The sequence below is a fragment of the Brienomyrus brachyistius genome, chromosome 23, assembly GCF_023856365.1.
Source record: "Brienomyrus brachyistius isolate T26 chromosome 23, BBRACH_0.4, whole genome shotgun sequence".
Taxonomy (NCBI): domain Eukaryota; kingdom Metazoa; phylum Chordata; class Actinopteri; order Osteoglossiformes; family Mormyridae; genus Brienomyrus; species Brienomyrus brachyistius.
Genome location: NC_064555.1, coordinates 11,375,031 through 11,395,883, shown reverse-complemented (window position 1 = coordinate 11,395,883; position 20,853 = coordinate 11,375,031). Strand labels below are relative to the sequence as shown.

The window sequence follows — 20,853 nt, the reverse complement described above, 5'->3', positions numbered from 1 at the left end:
TCAGAGCAATGTTCCAAATGATTTTTCGAAATGAAATGAACTCCTGTGGGCTAATTTGTTCTGTGGATAAGGAGCCAGACTCCTGCAGACAGGGTCTGCTGACTTTACTGAGAATGTTTTATACTGCTTCTTCAAATATCCATTTTAAATTGGAGCATCAAGTAGTTTATGTAAATATTTGCAAAGCATCACTCGAATCATTTGAATTAAAATGATAGTGATATAACAGAGAATTATACTACATATTACTAATCATTCATCTATCTTCTGGATGCTTGTGCATGATGAGGTAACAGGGGAACCTGAGGCCTATCCCAGGTAACACAGCAAAACAAAGAGGGGCAACCCTGGGCAAGTTACTAGCTTTAGGACCCAGAGGAAACCTAACTAGGGAAGAATACCCCTCCCCAAACACACACACACACACGGGTTTGTAATTATATCTTTGTCTGGACTCTCCTTTCATTTCTATGGGGAAAGCTCTAATCCCAACATGGCAACCTTCACCTCTACGCAGCTCTAAACTCAACCATAAGTAACCAAACAAAATACAACATTTTGGGCATTCTTACTTTTTCTATTGCATTCACAGATTTTTATGGGGACCTGAAAATTTATCACATCGTGGGGGACATTTTGCTATAAACCTAATCCACACACACACACACACACACACACACACACACACACAGTTGTGTAATCATATCTTTTTGGGAACGCTCTTTCATTTCTATGGGAAAAATGCTAATGCTAACTATGACAACCTTAACCCCTACCCAGCCCTAACCATAACCATAAGTAACCAAGCAAAATAGAAGAGTTTTTGCATTTTTAGATTTTTCATTGCAGTCACGGATTTTTATAAAATAAAAACGCAAAAAAATGGGTATTCATCACATCCCCACAAGGTAAGGTATACCTGGACACACACACACACACACACACATACACACACACACATACATGGACACAGACACACACACACATCACATATCACTGGGATAGAAGATTATTTTACATTTATTTATTTCGCAGAGACTTTTGTCCAAAGTGACACATGAGTGTGGGTGAGTGAGCAGGATTAGACAGAGTTTCTGGAAATTGGGGTTAAGGGCCTCGTTCAAAGGGCCCCATGATGGCATCACTCTGCCAGCCACAGGCGAAGCCCTCAGGGGCACCATGCTGTGTGATATTCAAGCTGTCCACATTTTTCAGAATGGGGAGTCATTTTAGTAGCTATGTTCGTTGAGTCCATTGGAGCTCAAATAGCCAGATGTTTGGCTTTATGCACAGAAACAAAGGACACTGGAAATCTGTCACTCTCCAGCCCTGATGATCCCCCGGAGGAAGTAACCGTAACTGGAGCCAGGCTGTCAAATGCCCACCATGTTTGTATGTCCAAAGTATGACATGCACTGCCAGACAGGATGAATACCTTCATATTGCTGCATTTATTCTGGCTGCTGGCTTGCCTTCCCTCAGGCAGCTATTTCATATACTGTACAGCAGGAAAGCAGAATTACTAAACTCAATTTCCGCCTGCCAGTAATGACCATACATTTCTGGTTCCTATTCCGTATTACATAGATGTTGGTATTTTCATCTTGGTAATCTGACAAACAAATGTGTTTTTTTTTTCCCTCAGACTTTAATATTGATCGAATATAATCATTGGTTTAATTTAAGTCCCCAGATCTTGTACATAAAATGCTTTAGTCTTACCTTCCTGTTTAAATGTAGTACTGCTATAAAAATAATGTTTCTTTACTCCAAATAACCTTATTAATGCGTTAATGCTGGGTCAGCAGGTCATGCAGCAACTAAATCACTAAAGGTAAGCAAATAATGTCAGTTAAAGTCCCTTTCTGGGATCTGGAGGAAGTCTGAGCTACAGAACTGGGTGAAGAAAAAAAATCAAATTAAATGCTAAATGTTTATAAGCAACAATGCAAAATGAAAGCTGGGGCCTCACTAATATGGCATGTAATGTGTTCTGTGTTTTCATAATCAATTCCAGTTAAGCATTTTATTAGGCTGAAAAATATTTTTCATTTTGAAAATAATGAGAAAAAATTATTTATTCAGCTATGTCCATATAATGCAGAAATATGAAGTATGCATTGTAACATGATGACTGACTACTGATCTTCTATGACAAATTATAACAATTTAGATAAGCTACCAAAAGGTCAAAGCACAAACAGACTACGGTGAAGACATATGTTAAACACCATATACTTTATTAATTTTTGCTAAAATACAATTGAAAAATAAATTCAACATTCAACTTTACCTGCCCTATAATAATAATTTAGTTTTATTATATTATTATTAATATATATTTCAATATATCCATACATTCATAATTACAAATAGAAATATTGTGGCATACTAATGGTAATCGGAACTACTGGTCATAATCATAATCTTTGTGAGTGCATTTGCATCTTTTTAAGAAGACTGTGTCTTTTTTTAAGGAATTCTCTGTCCTTCTAATATATAATTTGTCAACAATTTGTCAACAAAGGCAGTTCTACTACAGGAATAAAGTTACACCTCTTTTTATGATTTCTAAGTAGCAATTTGAACAGTCAGTTGATGTATTGGTGAGAAACGAGGCCACTGAGGAATGTGTGTGATTTTCTTTTCATCAGGGACTGAGTTATGGTGCATTACCCCTGCTTTGTGTTTGTACTGGCATTTCGGGAGAAGACAGGAAGGTCATGTAGTGGGAAGTACACATACACTTGGATCTCATTAGAGAATAAACTGTGAAACAAACTGTAATATCTGCCGTTACAGTTTAAGACCTCACTGTATATGTATTCCCACCACAGAACTGCAGCATAGTCTAGTTTGTACAATCGTGTTAAAGGGTTGTTTACTATCAGACAAACAGCCACTGTAAAACACATATAAGTATCATTCATACCTGATTGAAAGCAGTAGAATTTAAGCTGTTTTTTTCTCATTTACCATATTTTGTCCCTTGATTTTTCCGTCTTAGTTTGGCTGCAAACATTCCACCGGGGATGCCCCAGTGCCTCACTCCCTCCAGTAGGGGCATCTAGAACCTGGCCGGTGTGCAGAACAGTGGTACCACGTCCGGTGGGCCATGGAGGTACTGAAGCGTTACGCTCTCTTTGGCTTCAGACTGAGGCCGCCAGCTTATCAGCCGGTCACACTTTAATGGCCTGGATTGCTCTCTGCCTTAAACTGCATGGGCTTCCCTCTCAACATCGCCTGCAGCCTTATTACTCTCTTCCCACCTTGCTAAAGCCGTCTTCTTATCCCGCCTGCTTTCTGTTCCTCTTTATGCATCCCTCAGCAGCTCATCCTTAAGGTACACACCCCTTTTTGGAAACTGAGCTGCCTTTGCTCTCCAGACTGTGCTGGGCATCCCCTTAGTCATCTGATTGCTTGTTACTGCCATATTAGCAGCAACCTACAGTATACACATTGTTGTTGTTTGAGTCTCTTGTAGCCTAATACATTTCCAGGACTGAACTGTAAAATTCTTTTCCTTTTGTGGGTTCTAATATCCATTTCCTGTCACAGAACCCTAAAATTAATTTCCTTCTTTAGGTGCTAAAACCCATTTTTTTGGACAACAGTCTAATGTCCATTCACTGTCAAACTGCCCATATACCAAACACATTTAATCCCTTAAAGTACCTAAATATGATAATATAGTTTCCTCTCACAGGGCTTTTTTTACTTGAGGGAAACAGCTAATATAGTTAATTTAAAACATCTAAAATACCATGAAGCTAAAATGTTTATTTTTAGAGATTATATCAGTTCTCTTTATAGCAGGCTAACCACAAAATCTGTGCAACACTAGATGATGACATAAAAACATATCAAAATAAGGTAGGAGTATATGAGTAGGATATGGATGTGAATATGTATGTGCATGTACAACTTGCTGCTGCCAACAGAAATTGGAAATATGGAGAATATGGAGAATATGCAGAGAAGAGCCTGGATGCTCTTTGGACTGAACCTACTGTCAATAAGCTGCTGGTTATCCTGGACTCTCCACGTGATCAGTGAAAGCTATTCATGGGTGAAATATCACAGTGTGGGAAGAGAAAAGCTTTGAAAATTTGAATCAAAAACAGGATTTTTTTTTCCACTGTCTAATAACTACAGTGTTGCCAGGCTGAAAAAAGAAAAGTAGTAAAATATTTCTTCAATAAATGGGTGTTTTCCGAGATTTTCCCAATACTGCTCCAAAAAACCCCTGTAAGCGTGCCTCCCTAACCCCAGCCCCAGCTCGCTCTCAGTCACTGCTGGTATTGGGGCTGACATTCTTCTCAGCCCCTGCCCCAGTCTTTTCTTGGGGGCGTTACCATGCCTTCCCCTTAGCTCCACCCTTTTGGCCATATATGACAGGGTCAATTCTGGGACTGTGGTCTCCTTTCATTCCACGTGCCAGCAACTCTGATCTTGTGTGGATCCTGCCTGCCCTCAAGTCAAGTCTACAGTCTCTTGCCCTCTGAAAACTGCAGGGCCTCATGTTGGGGCCTCCCAAGCTGTGGGGCCGGCCCAAAAGATTCTCTCAGCCTGGTTACCAGGAGCTGGAGGAACACTTATCACACAATAAACCGCTCTTCTCTGAGCCTTTTGCCTTCAGCAGCCGGAGAAGTTGACGGTGGGCTTTCCCAGGCTGTGGGGCCGGCCCACAGTACTTCAGAGCCTGTCAACAGTCGGAGGAGTTGGTCGTGGGCTTTCCCAGGCTGTGGGGCCTGCCCACAGTCCTTCAGAGCCTGTCAGCAGTCGGAGGAGCTGGTGTTGGGGCTGCTCTGGCTATGGGGCCCAACTCCGGTCCTTTCCTGCAGCCGCTGCAGTAGTGCACTGTGCTGGGCCGAGAGCGTGGCTGACAGGTGGGCGGGCAGAGCACTGAAACCCGCCGTCAGCTGCTCCACACGCCGCTCCAGACCCAGCATCTGTCTCTCCAGGTCCTCACTGCGCTCACTCAGCTCCGACATGAGCTCGTACATCACGCTCTGCATCTGTAGTGGGGAGGGGGGGGGGTGTGCTGTGTTAGTGTACAGGGGGAGTGTGCATCAGGTGTGCAGAGCGACAGAGCAACAGAGCATCACAACAACCAGGGTGGCAAAATAAGCCCCTATCTGAAACTTGATTGGTTTCCATGCATCACTATGGAACTGGATTTTACACCAAGGATGGAACGTGACTTTGACCACAATTACCCAGTAATGCTCAATAAGAGGTTTCAAATTTTCAGCCTGAAACATGCATATAATTCATTATTAAACCTGACTGACAGATCTATCTTTCCATACAATAAAAAATATGTAACAACATTCTGTTAATTTCCAATTAGACATCATAGACATAAAGTTAAACCTCCCCTGCTCTTTATTATAATACCTGTTTTTCCAGCCCCCTCCCCCCATTCCTGTCACGTGATATAACACAGCCCTGTCATTTATTGATGCAGCTTAGGGCTGAAAATGGGAGCACTTGGTTTGGTGCAACACATTTCTTTTGCTAAGGAAAAAGTGGCAGAATGCATATCATGTAAGAATGAGATCGCATATGGGCTTGAACTGAAATTCAGAAACAATCAATTATGCTTTCCTAGTCAGCATTGTGTTTTAGCAGTCACTTCTATTCATCCATTTTCCAAACCACTTATCCTACTGGGTCGCGGGGGGTCCGGAGCCTATCCCGGAAGCAATGGGCACGAGGCAGGGAACAACCCAGGATGGGGGGCCAGCCCATCGCAGGGCACACTCACACACCATTCACTCTCACACGCACACCTATGAGCAATTTAGCAACTCCAATTAGCCTCAGTATGTTTTTGGACTGTGGGGGGGAAACTGGAGCACCCAGAGGAAACCCCACGACGACATGGGGAGAACATGCAAACTCCACACACATGTAACTCAGGCGGAGACTCGAACCCGGGTCCCAGGGGTGTGAGGCAACAGTGCTAACCACTGCACCACCATGCCACCCCGTTAGCAGTCACTTTCAGTATCAAAAAGTCTCATTTGAGTGTAAAAGGTAGATTCTGATTTATCGTCACGTCACACTGTGCAGAAGCATATAAAGTGAATGAAATTCTGATCAGCCGCAACATTAAAACCACCTGCCCAGCATTGTGTAGGTCTCCCTCGTGCTGCCATAACACCTCTGACCCATCGAGGCATGGACTCCTCAAGACCACCGAAGGTGTCCTGTGGTATCTGGCACCAAGATGTTAGCAACAGATCGTTAGGTAATAGTTAGGTAAATTGTGAGCGTCCATGTATCGGACTTGTTTGTCCAGCATATCTAACAGATGTTCGATAAGATTGAGATCTGGAGAATTTGGAGGCCAAGTCAACACCTTGAACTCCATTCCATGTTCCACAAACCATTACATGAACAATTTTTGCAGTGTAGCAGGGCACATTATCCTCCTGAAAGAGGCCACTGCCTTCAGGGAATCCCGTTGCCATTAAGGGGTGTACTTGGGCTGCAACAATGTTTAGATATGTAGTATGTGTCAAAGTAACATCCACATGAAGGCCAGGATCCAAGGATTCCCAGCAGTACATTGCCCAGAGCAGGGATCACCAACATGGTGGCCACGGGCACCTGGATGCCCCCAAGGACCATGAGTCGCCCGTGGGACCAGTTCTAAAAATAGCACAACTCACCAGTGAGCAGCATCTAAAATTTTAATTTTATCCTGTTGCTATTCTTCTTTAATCACATTTGCATTTATATAGATTTGAAAATGATAATATCTAAAAAAAAAAAAGCATTTAAAACATGTTTATTATACATGAAGTTTAGATATGTTTAGGAGGGCGTTTCAAACTGGTAGCCTTTATATGGCTCAGTACCCGTGAAGTAGCCCTCAGTTTCAAAAAGGTTGGTGACCCCTGGCCCAGAGCAATACAATGCCTCCGTCGACCTGCCTTCTTTCCATAATGCATCCTGGTACCATCTCTTCCCAGGTAAATGACATGCACCTGGCCATCGACATGCTCTGGTTCTGACAATCACATGTCCATTGTAGGTACTTTTGGCACTCTGACCATTCTGCGGCTTTGCAGCCCCATACGCAGCAAGTTGTGATGCAATGTGTGTTCTGACACATTTCATTCATAGCCAGCACTTTTTGTGCAATTTGTCCTACAGTAGCTCTCCTGTGGGATCAGACCAGACAAGTCAACCTCCCCAAAATCCCCCAGCTAGTCTTCGCTCCCCAAGCGCTTATGACCCCATTGCCAATTCATTGGTTGGCCTTCCTTGCACCATTTTTGGTAGGTACTAACCACTGCATACTGGGAACACTCCATAAGACCTGCTGTTTTGACGATGCTCTGACTCAGTCATCTAGCATCATAATATGGAGTTTGTCAAAGTCACTCAGATCTTTATGCTTGCTCATTTTTCTCCAACACATCAACTTCAAGACTTATTGTTTACTTGCCTAATATATAATATCATCCTTGACATGTGACATTGTAATGGGATAATCAATGTTAATCAATTCACTTGTCAGTGGTTTTAATGTTATGGTTGATTGGCAATATACTGGTGGAGCATTAATGCCATACTTTAGAGAGGTCCACCAACGTGTTGGCCTGGTCCGTGAGCTTCCTCTGCTCCATCTTCACACTGCGTAGCCTGGGCAGAATGACAGTGAACTTGTCACCGGCCCAGCACCAGGGGGAGGCGCTGCAGAAATGTGCTTTAACAATTGGAAAAGACAAAGTAACGGAGGGATGGGTGGGGATCAGGACTACAAACATGCTGAATAGGAAGACGGGCTTGGCTGGTGAGCAGGGTTCTGCTAATACACGCACAACTGCTAATTAGAAAAACCTTTATCATTAGTGGGTTAGCATTTCTGCTAACTTTGAAAATATTTAGCAGACCAATTAACTTCGGCTAATTTTAGTTCCAATAAAAAATTTTTGCAATTAAAGTGAATAAAGTTTAGCAGTCAAAATGTTTGTAAATCATAAAATCATACAATTTGTTCCTGTTGGTTGTGAGCATGTCGGCAGTAGTCTGTCTGGCACGCTGTCGACTGACTATGTGTAAACACATGACGTAAATGGTCAACACAGCAGCAATAAAGCATTGTAGTGCACCTCCACGTTAGTCTTAACGGCTGATTTATACTTCTGCATGGAGTCAACACCATAGCTAGCTGCGTACTGTACTGTGCTGTAGCTACACCCTAGCCTGACACACCTTCCCAAAAATGTAAGTAATGTGGCAATGCAAACCACAACAACTGTGATTGGTCTGCATCAGTGCACCAGCATACAAGTTTTGTGTGATTCACCCAATTTGCACAGGATACAATTTATCTGTACCATATTGAATTGCATATCATATTGTTTTGCATCGTATCACATTGAATCGCATTATGTTGAATAAAATCATGCCAAATCGCACCCCATCACAATTGTGGTGAACTAGCGCACAAGTATAAATGCTTGCAGCAGCTTGCGAAGGCTCGACATAGAAGTATATATCTGTCCTACCCGTGCCAGCAGCAGCGTGCATCATTGTAGGCACATTTTTGTTAACTGTAAAGTAATGTTTAATTTCATTTCATTTATTTGTGTAAACCCTGATTATCCTCTGATCTTGGCATGCTATTCCTTTTTGGAAAGCTCTATATCTAAGCTATAAGAAATTTAAATTTCAGCTTTCGAGTTATGTTTTTAAGGGATTCAGAGCCAAAAACCAAACCAAAGCTAAACTCATATAATAGAAGTTGTGGTTAGCAGTTATCACTAAGCTCTGCTAATTTTTTTTTTTGCGGAATATCGGTTTAGTGTTATCAAATGAAATTTTGGAGTTGGCAGATTAGCAGTTATCGAAGCTAACTTTTCAGTTAGCTTTGCCCACCACTGTTAATACTTGTACTATAAAGCCAAACCCAAGATATCGGGGATCTAACAGATAGCAGCAAGTGAGCTAATTACACAAGTGTTCATCAGACTGGGTACTTGTGATGAGTTAAAAAGGGAACGAACAATCTTATTTGCAAAAGGCCAGTGTGTATGCAGGTTTTTGTAATAACCTTTAACCCCACCTGTGAAAACTTAACCAATAAGTTCTCTATTTAGTGACCTTATTAGGAAGTTTCAGAGAAAACTTTCATAGCCCACATAGTGGCCCTTTCTGGAAAAGAGTGGCCACCCCGGGGTTAAAGGCATCGCGAGAGTGACTGTCCATTTAAAGCATACAATACCCTGCCAAAGTAAAACAGACATTCAGTACATGATCTAGTGCAGTGGTTCTCAAACTGTGCCCTTGTGAGGTAAAGTGGGTTATCTCACAAAAAAAAGTTGAGAAAATGAGCTCCAAAGTTGATTTTTTTTTTTTTTTTTTTAAATCAGTGTGCCTATACCTTACAATTAATATATATCATAGGTAGCACAGAGGTATGACTTAGATAATAACTTATCCAATTGAAAATATTCAATAAAAAAGGGGGTAGGGGTCAAAAATGTGGGAAAGCCCACTTTACCTCTCAAGGGCACAACTTGGTCCTCGTGCCCCACTGACCTGCTTGATTTCCTGCTATCCCTGCCCCACACACAAGTCCCAGCTGTCTTTCAGCTTCTGATTGACTGAATACCCCTGATCCAGGTAATCAGCAGTGTGTAGGGCAGGGATAGCTGGGAAACAAGCAGGGCAGTGGGGCCTGAGGACCGAGTTTGAGAACCACTGATCTAGTGTATGACATGGAATAGATCAATATGTCTGCATGAGTAGAGTAGAAGCCAGTAGTGGACCAGTAAGTCCACCTGGGTAAAATGGAATGCAAAATGTCTGTGTGAGTGAACTGCTACACAGTAGGTGGCGTGTGCTGGGGAGGGTGCAGGCAGCAGTGTGGCGGGGGCCTCACTGGTGAATGGCCTGCAGAAACTTGCGCTGGTGCTTTCGGACCCTGGCGTGGTCGATCTTCTTCACCAGCCGTGTGTGTTTGTGGATCAGCCAGGTCTCCCGGAGCACATTGGCTGCTGCGTTCTTGATCTGCAAGTGCCAGAGGCAGGCTGCAAAGGCTGAGTGGGGTCACTGGTCTCACACAGACACAGCCAGCCAGCCCAGATAAGCACATCTGTCATCAGGCCCTGTCACTCTCATATTCCCATCAGAGTCATAAAAAATGCAATCCCCTTTTCAGGGAACCCTGATCCCATATCTCTGACTCATAAAGCTGGTTTTTGTTTCTATCACTAGAGCATATTTCCTGCATTCATGGCAAGAACAGAGGCTCTCCGTATATCTCTGTCGGTTTCTGAAAAATCCCTCTGGTTCCAGAAAATACCCCCCATCCAATGAGGAAGTTCTAGTTTAATAGGAAAGAAGAATGAACAGCAGAGAGGAGAGAGTGACGGGGTGAAACCTCCAGGTAGAGACTACTGCTGTTCAGTCATGCTAATCCAGCAAATTTAACCCTATGTGGTAAAATTGTCCCATTTACTGTACATTCTTCCATTGTGTCACTGCTAGGTCATCACCGGCTGATTATGTAGTTCAGGCCCAAACCACAGGGGTACCGTTCATTACTGGGGGTTCATCTGCCGTCGCAAATGAACTCTACAGGTGACATTACAGGATACAATTATGCCAGCCTGTTCAGCAGTGTGTTCAGTATCCCTGTACTTAGAGATATTATCATCTTTTTGTTGCAATCAAGTCATTTGTTTTTTATTGTAAAATGGCAGAACTTAAATTCACAATTTAATTCAATACAGGTTTTCGTGTGGTGCTCAGACAGCATATGTCGCCTGACTTAAAATGATTATAAAACGTAAACTCCAAATCATTTTTGACACATGAACCCACAACTATGAAACCTTGTAAGGTGGAGCTTGTCAATTTGAGCCGATTTGATCACATTCTTCTCCCCTTTTAAAAGACTAAAACTTTTTGTTTTTTCAGTTTTGGTGAACAGTGAATGCAGACAGCAAAAAGCAATTTTCCTGTCATTTCTAGAGCAAGCCATTCCATTGGCTGATCAAATCAAATAACACAGCATCAAACTTTACTTCATTAGCCAGGGTTATGTAAAGGGATAACATGTCTGAATGGACCATCAGAGAGCAAAGAGATGCATTGTGATCACCATTTTCTGGCTCATGCCCACACATGTTTATGAAAAAGGGGACATTCTAGTGCAAAAAGGACTGGGAAAATTTCCCGAAGAGGACAGCAATCATCCCACAAATCAGAGTAGAAAATGTCCCTGTAAGGGAGTAGAGCTCCACACAGGGAGCCAAGCCGCAGCTGAGCAAAGCAGAGTCGCCCGCGGTCTCCCATTCAGCCCTCCTACCCGTTTGGTGAGCTGGGTGTCCATCATGAAGTTATGTACATGCTTCTCGGCCTTGGTCAGCTCCAGCTTTCGGGCCACCACAGCAACCACCAGTGCTGTGCACCCTGCGCCCTGGGAGGGAGGGGGGGGGGTTCTGTTACTATGGACCTCTGGCAGTTACACAGCCACATCCATACTGACTCAGTACAGTTTGGCCCCAGATGATAAAGAATGTAATAGTGTCTTAGCCAGACGACGGGAATCTGGATTCCTTTGCTGCAGCGTCAGAGTCATGGCCAGTCCCTGAGCTCTGACCTTCGCTGGGGCTAAAGCTGCTATCATCATATTTCACAGGGGGTCCATATCGCAGCCTGAGAACCGCATGCCCAGATTAGGCAATGGAAGCATGAAAGAGAAGGAAATCAAGGCTGGTTTCCCACTGCTGTTCTCCAGAAAACCATTCCATTGAATTCACAACAATTAGCCTGCTTCTAAAAATACTCCATTATGAGTCACATTTAATACAGTTTTATTGATTGTTGATGGAGTGACAGAGCACAGTAGCAGCCGCTGTTCTTTAGGTCACATAAGACCAGCAGGACTCCTGTACTGCCCAGCAAGCTTATCGATGAGTGGGCTGCCTAATGTCAAACCATAATTAAACTGCTTCTTAAAACATGTAAAAAAATGATCCAGCCTCTCTTTGGCTGCCCTTTGTATCATCTAAGTATGGCACCCCATAAGGTACAAAAATATATGAAATAAAACCACCATGCAGCATTAAGCCCCCAGCTTTGATTAGCTCCAATTAGGCCCAAATTCATCCTTAAAAGACTAAATTATGACAAAACACTGAGGTGCCTCACCAAACGTCTATGTATCATTCTATTCTATTGTGTGTTATATGTCACTCTGGCTAAATTGACTATTACATACAAGGACTCCCAATAATTGTGCTTTATATACTTCTAGGATTTGAACCAGCAACCTGACAAGTTCATAGTCACACAGCATCCCTGTATATGAGGACCCTTGCTGGCTAAGGTCTTATTATTTATACTGATTCCAAATTGCCTTTACGTTCAGAAAGTCATTTTGCTGTAGATGCCTTGTATCATATTTGAATTTTTGTAAACATGAGTGATTTCTTGTCATGTCAATTGAAATGAATCAAATTAAACTGAGGGAGAAGTGAGAGAAAGGAACTGCAATTAGGGGACAGAGGAACAGGGATAAATGTTCTGACCTTCTGGGACTGACGATGACTGATTAGCAATGTATAACATTCACTCAGGCACAGCAAAGCCACATGAGAGAAGTGTACCTGTCACCGATAGTGGCATGCAGTGAGATCGGAGCCAGTGTACATGGGTGTACATATCAACAGCGCCCAGACCAATCGTGTGCGAGCTACATCACAGAATGGGTATATGGAATTTGTATCTTTACACTTGCATTGATGGTAGCTACTCCAGGTATCTTTGTTGCCGCTGTGTGTGTTCAACCTGCACATGTTCAGTATGTTCATGACAGTGCCTTCTGACATGCCTTTATTGTGAGTCTGTACATGTGCAATGTCATCTCCAGGGTCACATTTGGAAAAAACAATTCTATGACATTTGATATCAGAACTATATTTATCCATCCATGCATCCATCCATCCATCCATCCATCCATTACCTCTTATCTTGTACTGGGCCGTGGGGAGCCTGGAGCCACACACTGAATCACAGGGCTCAAGGTAGGGGACACTTATTATTTCTGTTTTGTTCTTACATTTGTGGCATTTGGAACCTTAAGCAAATGTGTCAGAGTTACAAGTTATAACTCACTAATGGCACCTTAGCATCCTACTTCCCACCACTAACGAGGACAAGAGTACATTCCAGCAGCCGGCATTCACTGTAGTCATGACAACAAGGTCAAAATTTCCACCTGTAGAGAGTCTGTCAAATCACTTTCACTAAGACACACCTCTGTTCTCTCATTGACTCCATGTCCTCCTCTTAGCCAGCTCAGTACAGCTGGGATGTCGGAGGAGATTCAGCAGCTCAGACATGCTTATTTCCCCCAGCCTCATATCCACGCCTTCTTTTTCATTTTTGAATCGAAAGTCTTGGAGCACATGAGAATTTGGCGGGGTACGTGTGGGGGTGCGTGCAGTAGTGCAGGTGAGATACAGAAAGGTTCACAGAAATGACTAAATGAATTAACAGATAATTGTGAATGTCATCCAAAGATGAAAACAGTGCCTGTCACCAGAGGATCAAACAATAATTTGAAAAATGGCTTTAGCAAGACATGCTTATTTCCCTCCCCAGCCTCATATCCACGCCTTCTTTTTCATTTTTGAATCAAAAGTCTTGGAGCACATGAGAATTTGGTGGGGTATGTGTGGGGGTGCGTGCAGTAGTGCAGGTGAGACACAGAAAGGTTCACAGAAATGACTAAATGAATTAACAGATAATTGTGAACGTCATCCAAAGATGAAAACAGTGCCTGTCACCAGAGGATCAAACAATAATTTGAAAAATGGCTTTAGCAGGAACTCAATTTCTATTCCATTCTTCTTCTAGCATAACAAGTGAAGCATAAGATATTTCACTGCTAAGCAACCAATGAAATAACAGAACTGGTCAGTGGCCGCATTTCCTGCAGCAGCCGCACAGGCTCCCTTCAATCCCAGCCCAGGAGACTGTCTCAAGCAAATTAGGGAAGAAGAGCCTTAACAGAGTCACACAACAGGGCAGAAGGAAGGAAGCCCCCCCTTTCCACTGTGCTCATATAGGAGTGTTTCAGTGGCACTAAAAAGGGAAAGAAAAGCAAAAGTAAAAGACCTTTTCTAGAATACCAGCCTTACGCAGGGTGCACACACCCAGGGGTAATCAGCATCCCAGCTTCTAACCTTGGAAGTCTGACACAATGCTGACACCTTATAGGACAAAATTAACTAATACAATTACAAATAAATGACACACAAACACACACAAATAATTTCCATGTGCCAGGATATTGTCATTTCTTGCCAACTGTGCAGCTAAACTACCATGCAGCCTGTAGAGAAGCAGCAGACAGCCCTGCTATTGTGCTTTTAAGGGAAACAACGTGAAGCTTAACCTGATCTCCTTCGTTGTATGTAATGTCCAGCAGTATAAATAGGCAGAAATCCACCTAAGCAACAACATCCGCGGCACTGCCATGACAACTGCGTCAGGGGCCACTGGCCATATGACATACATCTTCCTAATTTAAATGAGTATCTTCGTTTTGTTCTAGAAGGTTCTATTTAGGTCACAGAGAACATTCTCCAAACATACTTATCACATTGTCGCTGTAAGCTGTTTAAGATTCATATGCCAATATTACTTACTGATTAAAAGTCTCCATGGAAATATATTTAAATGGAAATGAATACAAATTTACTAGTCATAGAATATTCTGTGGATGCTTTACTGAAAACCTGCCTTATTCATTTTGGATTTTCAAAAACATTCTCAACACTTTTATAAATTGCCCATTAAATAGCAATCTCTAAAGTACATTTCTAGAAATTGTAGGAAAGTCTGCCATTTACTGGTGAAGTAATCAAGCATCTCTTGAACTGCTTCTTAAACACTGACATATTTTGGATAGGGCAGAGACACACAGAAAGTTAGGAAAGAATAGACAACTACAGGCAGTTAAAAATTGATAGCATAAGGGGCCATAAGGGAACACTCATGTCACATCAGCTCACACACACATGCACACATCAGCTCACACACACTCATCAGCTCACACACACATCAGCTTAGATACACTAATGTACACGCACACATCAGCTCACACACACTCATGCACACATCAGCTCTCACACACTCATGCACACATCAGCTCAGACACACTCATGCACACGCACGCATCAGCTCACACACTCTCATGCACACGCACGCATCAGCTCACACACTCTCATGCATATGCACACAACAGCTCACACACACTCATGCACATGCACACATCAGCTCACACACACTCATGCACATGTACACATCAGCTCACACACACTCATGCACATGCACACATCAGCTCACACACACTCATGCACATGCACACAACAGCTCACACACACTCATGCACATGCACACATCAGCTCACACACACTCATGCACACAACAGCTCACACACTCATGCATACGCACACATGCACACAACAGCTCACACACACTCATGCATATGCACTCATGCACACATCAGCTCAGACACACTCATGCACACATCAGCTCAGACACACTCATGCACACGCACGCATCAGCTCACACACACTCATGCACATGCACACATCAGCTCACACACACTCATGCACATGTACACATCAGCTCACACACACTCATGCACATGCACACAACAGCTCACACACACTCATGCACACGCACACAACAGCTCACACACACTCATGCACACAACAGCTCACACACTCATGCATACGCACACATGCACACAACAGCTCACACACACTCATGCATATGCACACATGCACACATCAGCTCACACACACTAATGCACTCATTAGCTCACACACACTCATGTGCACGCACACGTCAGCTCACACACTCATGCACACGTCAGCTCACACATACTCATGCACACGCACACACCAACTCACACACACTGAGGCACATGCACACATCAGCTCACACACACTCACGCTCACGCATATACACCAACTCGCACACACTCATGCATACGCATATATCATCTTACACACACTCATGCATTTGCACTCATGCACACACATCAGCTCACACACACACACACAGACACACACAGACACACACACACACAGACAATCTAAAGACAGAAGCCACACAGACTGCATTTCTCTTTCTGAATGTGCAACATGAACAGGCTGAATGACGCATGCTGTGCCAGCGGCTGGCTTACCATGATGCCAGTCAGCAGGCAGACGCCTTTCCCACAGTAGGTGTGCGGCACCATGTCACCATATCCAATGGACAGGAAGGTAATGGAGATGAGCCACATGGCTCCCAGGAAGTTGCTGGTCACATCCTGGGCATCATGGTACCTGAAAAAAAGAAACATTTTTACATCCTGGACTTCAATTTGTCTGGATAAATATGCAAGTAGCTGACCATAACATCATCCTAGTTATAGATTTTATATATAAAGCTTGGATTTTTAAAAATAAAATTAGAAAATGTGAATATATTTTGGTTTTGTCTGATGTCCTTTTAGCAATGAAACGTCGACGATGAATGTTAATAAAAGGGAACAAAAAGAATCCAATTAGGTTGGCCCTACCTCATTTCCTGTGAATTCATGCACAGCTTACCATCACATCACACTGTACACTGCATTTTTGCTCAGTGAATGGACAGATGTTTCTCTAAAATGATCGCCCACTCTTTTTCTGGCAAGAAATCAAAACCTCTCTGAAAAACAACATAAAGTCTTTCCAAAGTTTGTAGTGCGCAATGCAAGTGAGTATGTAACTAAAATAGCGAGAACATGACTTTTGTTTCGTAGGTGACTCATTATTCACTATGTTAATTAGAAGTACGTGACAGCTACGAAAAAAGTTCCTGAGCTGTCAGAGATAGAGAGACATTTAGTTCTGTTAGTTCAGGGTTTCTCAATCCAGTCCTCGGAGACTCCCAGATGGTCCATGTTTTTGCTCCCTCCCAGCCCCATGACAGATGGTCCACATTTTTGCTCCCGTAGACTGCTTGAGGGTCCCCAAGGACCGGTTCGAGAATCACTGGGTTATTCGCTACTCACCAGAAAAGTACGACCTCAGAATGGAATCAGCAGATCAGTGGCACTGTCTCAAAAAACCTGTTTGTTTTGGACTTCACATAGCTGACATTTACGGCAGGGCTGTCATTTGGAGACCACTGGCATCTAAAGCTAAAACAGAAAGATGCTTAACCTAGTGTAAGGTGCACAGAGCCTGGGCCCCCGATCAATGGAAACAAGTAACAATAAGCCATCCTTTATCCCTTTGTCCCTGTAGACTGGTTTATTTTTGGAAAAACACAATGGATGCCTTTAACCTACAATGTCTGTTGGTATGGGCAACCATCTCGAGAGAGGCATTGCGTCCAATGATGGCTCTGCGTGGTCGTATAATAACCAAGGAAGATGAGGTCATTTTAGAAGACTGCGTGCACCCTGTGGTGCAAACACTGCTCCCTCATGATGTTTGCATATTCCAAGTCGATAATTCCCTTATACACTGCGAAAAAAAAATTCAAGAGAGTTTTCATTAGCAGCAGGACGAAGCCAAATGCCTTCCAATCCAATCACCAGAACTAAACATCATTGAACTGCTATGGTACGTTCTGGGGCATAGAGGGCAAAGTAGATTTCCACCTCCATCATCACTCAAAGACTTCTTGAAATATGGTCCAATTTCCAATTACACACATTTCATGTGGATGACAGAATTGTAGAAGTTTTAACACTGTACTGAAGGCAAAGGTGGCCCTATTAGTCACTTGATTATAATATGTTGTCTGGGTGCTCTGGGTATCTGGGTTAGGATTTCTGCCAGTGACTGATCCAAATTCCAAGGCTGGCAGGCTAATGCTGCCCTTGGGCCTCACATTAAGGCCCTTAACCCCCAGCTCCAGGGACACTGAATGCTGGCTGATCCTGCAGTATGACCCCTCAAGCCTGCTCTCACATATATGTGTCAGGTGTAAAATTTCCTCACAGGGATCAATATCCCTGTTCTATTTTCATTATACTCTGTGCATTTTGAGATACAGGCATGTATACCAGATTACATTTATTTTTTTAATCCATGGCATATGTTTAATATTTGTATTCTTATGTATTTATATTTGGTGACATTTACAAAATTATTTGACTAGCCATTTCTAAAAATGAATTTGATGCTAACTACAAAGAATGAAAATACAGTAATATGTATTGAAAAACAATAAGTAAAATCACAAATGTGTGCTGTTTAGATGTTACATAAGACTATTAGGCCTCAGAAGTTGAATATTTCTATATCCAATGGCAAAAATCCACATTCTAATTTTTGAAGATTTATGGTGGCTACTATTACTTATTCAACAGGTGTATCTGCATTTTTATTTAGCCTAACAGCCCTTGTCATTGGTGTTGCCAACTTATCGACTTTGTGGCTAGAGCTAGTGACCCTTTTTTTCAAATAAGCAACTAGCAACAAAATTAGCAATTTTTTGTAAAAACCTTAGCTGACAACAGAGAGAGAAAAAATGTGAATGAGAACACATCAGCTCACACACACTCATGCACATGTACACATCAGCTCACACACACTCATGCACAGCTTTATTGGGAATTTGGCAGTAGTAATATATAGTATAGGTGAGGACAGATGAGTAGGGGAGAAGCAAACAGATGTAAATGACTGACACCATCTGAGACCAGTCAGAATGCAAATACAATGTAATTACATCGTCAACATCACTAATTAGCGCATGGGGGGGGAGTCAACATTTCAAGTAGGTTTTAGCTACTTTCTTCTACTTTCTAACTTATCTGTAACACTAGAATTTCATTAATTAATTCAACTAGCAGGATTTTACAGGCAAATTTGCTTTGGAAATTGCCATCAAAATACCATATGCAGCAATATGGTATATGACGGTGAGAAAAATTAAATACTGCCCAACCCTAGTCAGATGTAACGTAAATCCAAGGCAGGAGACTTTTAAACTATTTTATGCACATAAGCCTTTGTCAGCTGTTTAGAACATAAGAACATAAGTTTATTGCCAATTGTTTGATATTTTAATTTTACGCCACCATTTAGATGATGTTGTTGCTGGCAGTGTCACGCCCAGACAGGTAACCACGCCCACATAGGTGGGGCAACAGCTGAAACCACTAAACATGGACATCGCCGGCATATAATAACGATGAAGGCAGGAACAGCGGCGCGAAGTATTGTTGCCATTATCTAAGGAGCTTTATTGAGCACTAGCTTGTCTTTCGTTTCTCTCGCCTGTCCTGGGTCCCTCGTCTTCCCGACTCCTGCTTGTTCCCGCCTCACGTCCTTCCCGTCCCCTTGTCTGGTGTGTTGTCTGGTGTAGGACTGACCACCCCAGCTTCTGACCCCTTTGGATCGTACCTGACTTCGTCTCCAGCTTCGTTTTGATTTTGGTTCCCAATAAAACCACAATCTCGTGCAAACTGGGACCCGTCTCCTGTCTCCGCCCGAAGCATGACAGGCAGTTCTTCCACCCGTTTGCAAATAACGCTATACAACTGATAACGATACCATAATGTCGCGGATACTGGGACAAGAAAACACGTGAAAACTCCCATAAACAAGAGTACATGCCTGGGATCTGTTTGACTGAATAGCCACAACCTTTTATTTTGTGATGCGAGAGAGTTTTCGCTGAGGAAAGACGATAAAAATACTTCTCCTTTCATGGATAACTGCAAATTTGTTTAAACATTTATGGGCCTCCACAAGGAAAAAAGAAGTTCCCACCAGTCAACTGTTGACTGTAACCAAGCAACACAAACACTCGCTCCAAACTGCTTTGCATCATGTAACAATTTGCAAAATATATTTATATTTTGCTGCTGAACTAGGGAACATTTACCAAAAGCTCCTGTTAGCAACTGAACTAGACAGCTGAAACTAGGCTGGGCGATATGGACCAAAAATCATATCTCGATATTATTTAGCAGAACAGTGATATGATATATGGGCAGGATACAGTTGTGCAAAACACAGACATGGAGAGGAGAAAGGTGTACTGGGGACTCTACGAGTACAATTTTAAAGCAACGTTAACTATATCGATATAAATTATATTGTCTCATCCTATATCTCCTATTAAACTAGCTAAGTCGATATATCTTAAAACTGGACACATCGCCCATTCCTTGCTGAAATCATTCAGTTTCATGGTTTCAATTGTGTAAGTCACAAACTTAATGTGCAAAGTTCTGTGCTCTTATTTTTTAAATTTTGCGTTGCAACCTCTTCCGTTTTTGAACGAACAAAGAACACGTAAGTTATGACATATATGTGAATTATACAAGAGATTTTAATGCAAAAGGAAAACATCTTATTTTAAACAAGTATATATATATAAGAACATAAGAACATAAGAACTATACAAACGAGAGGAGGCCATTCGGCCCATCAAGCTCGCTTGGGGAGAACTAAACTAATAGCTCAGAGTCGTTAAAATCTTATCTAGCTCTGATTTAAAGGAACCCAAGGATTCAGCTTGCACTACATTATCAGGAAGGCTATTCCATACTCTGACTACACGCTGCGTAAAGAAGTGCTTCCTTAAATCCAGCTTGAAATGTTCTCCCGCTAATTTCCACCTATGGCCACGAGTTCGTGTATTTAAACTAATGCTGAAGTAACTATTTGGTTGAACAGCATCCAAACCTGTTAGAATCTTATATACCTGGATCATGTCCCCCCTCAATCTCCTTTGCTTGAGACTGAACAGATTTAGCTCAAGTAACCGTTCCTCGTATGACATTCCTCTAAGACCAGGAATCATTTTTGTGGC

The 20,853-nt window shown here is 42.4% G+C and overlaps 1 protein-coding gene across 8 annotated transcripts in view; it reads right to left on the bottom strand.

Annotated features, from left to right (window-relative positions):
• Nucleotides 1-2,221: 2,221 nt before the first annotated feature.
• The window catches only part of LOC125718945 (small conductance calcium-activated potassium channel protein 3-like), a 37,001-nt gene continuing 18,369 nt past the window's right edge, over nucleotides 2,222-20,853 (bottom strand). For 4 of the 8 annotated variants that reach the window (XM_048993275.1, XM_048993274.1, XM_048993279.1 and 1 more), the window contains 5 exons: nucleotides 16,235-16,376; nucleotides 11,336-11,446; nucleotides 9,905-10,032; nucleotides 7,590-7,659; nucleotides 2,222-5,018 (listed from right to left, as the gene is read on the bottom strand). In XM_048993275.1, coding sequence (XP_048849232.1) covers nucleotides 4,776-5,018; nucleotides 7,590-7,659; nucleotides 9,905-10,032; nucleotides 11,336-11,446; nucleotides 16,235-16,376 — 694 coding nt within the window. In that variant the 3' untranslated portion in view covers nucleotides 2,222-4,775. The other 4 variants (XR_007384985.1, XM_048993276.1, XR_007384986.1 and 1 more) reach the window with 4 other exon arrangements.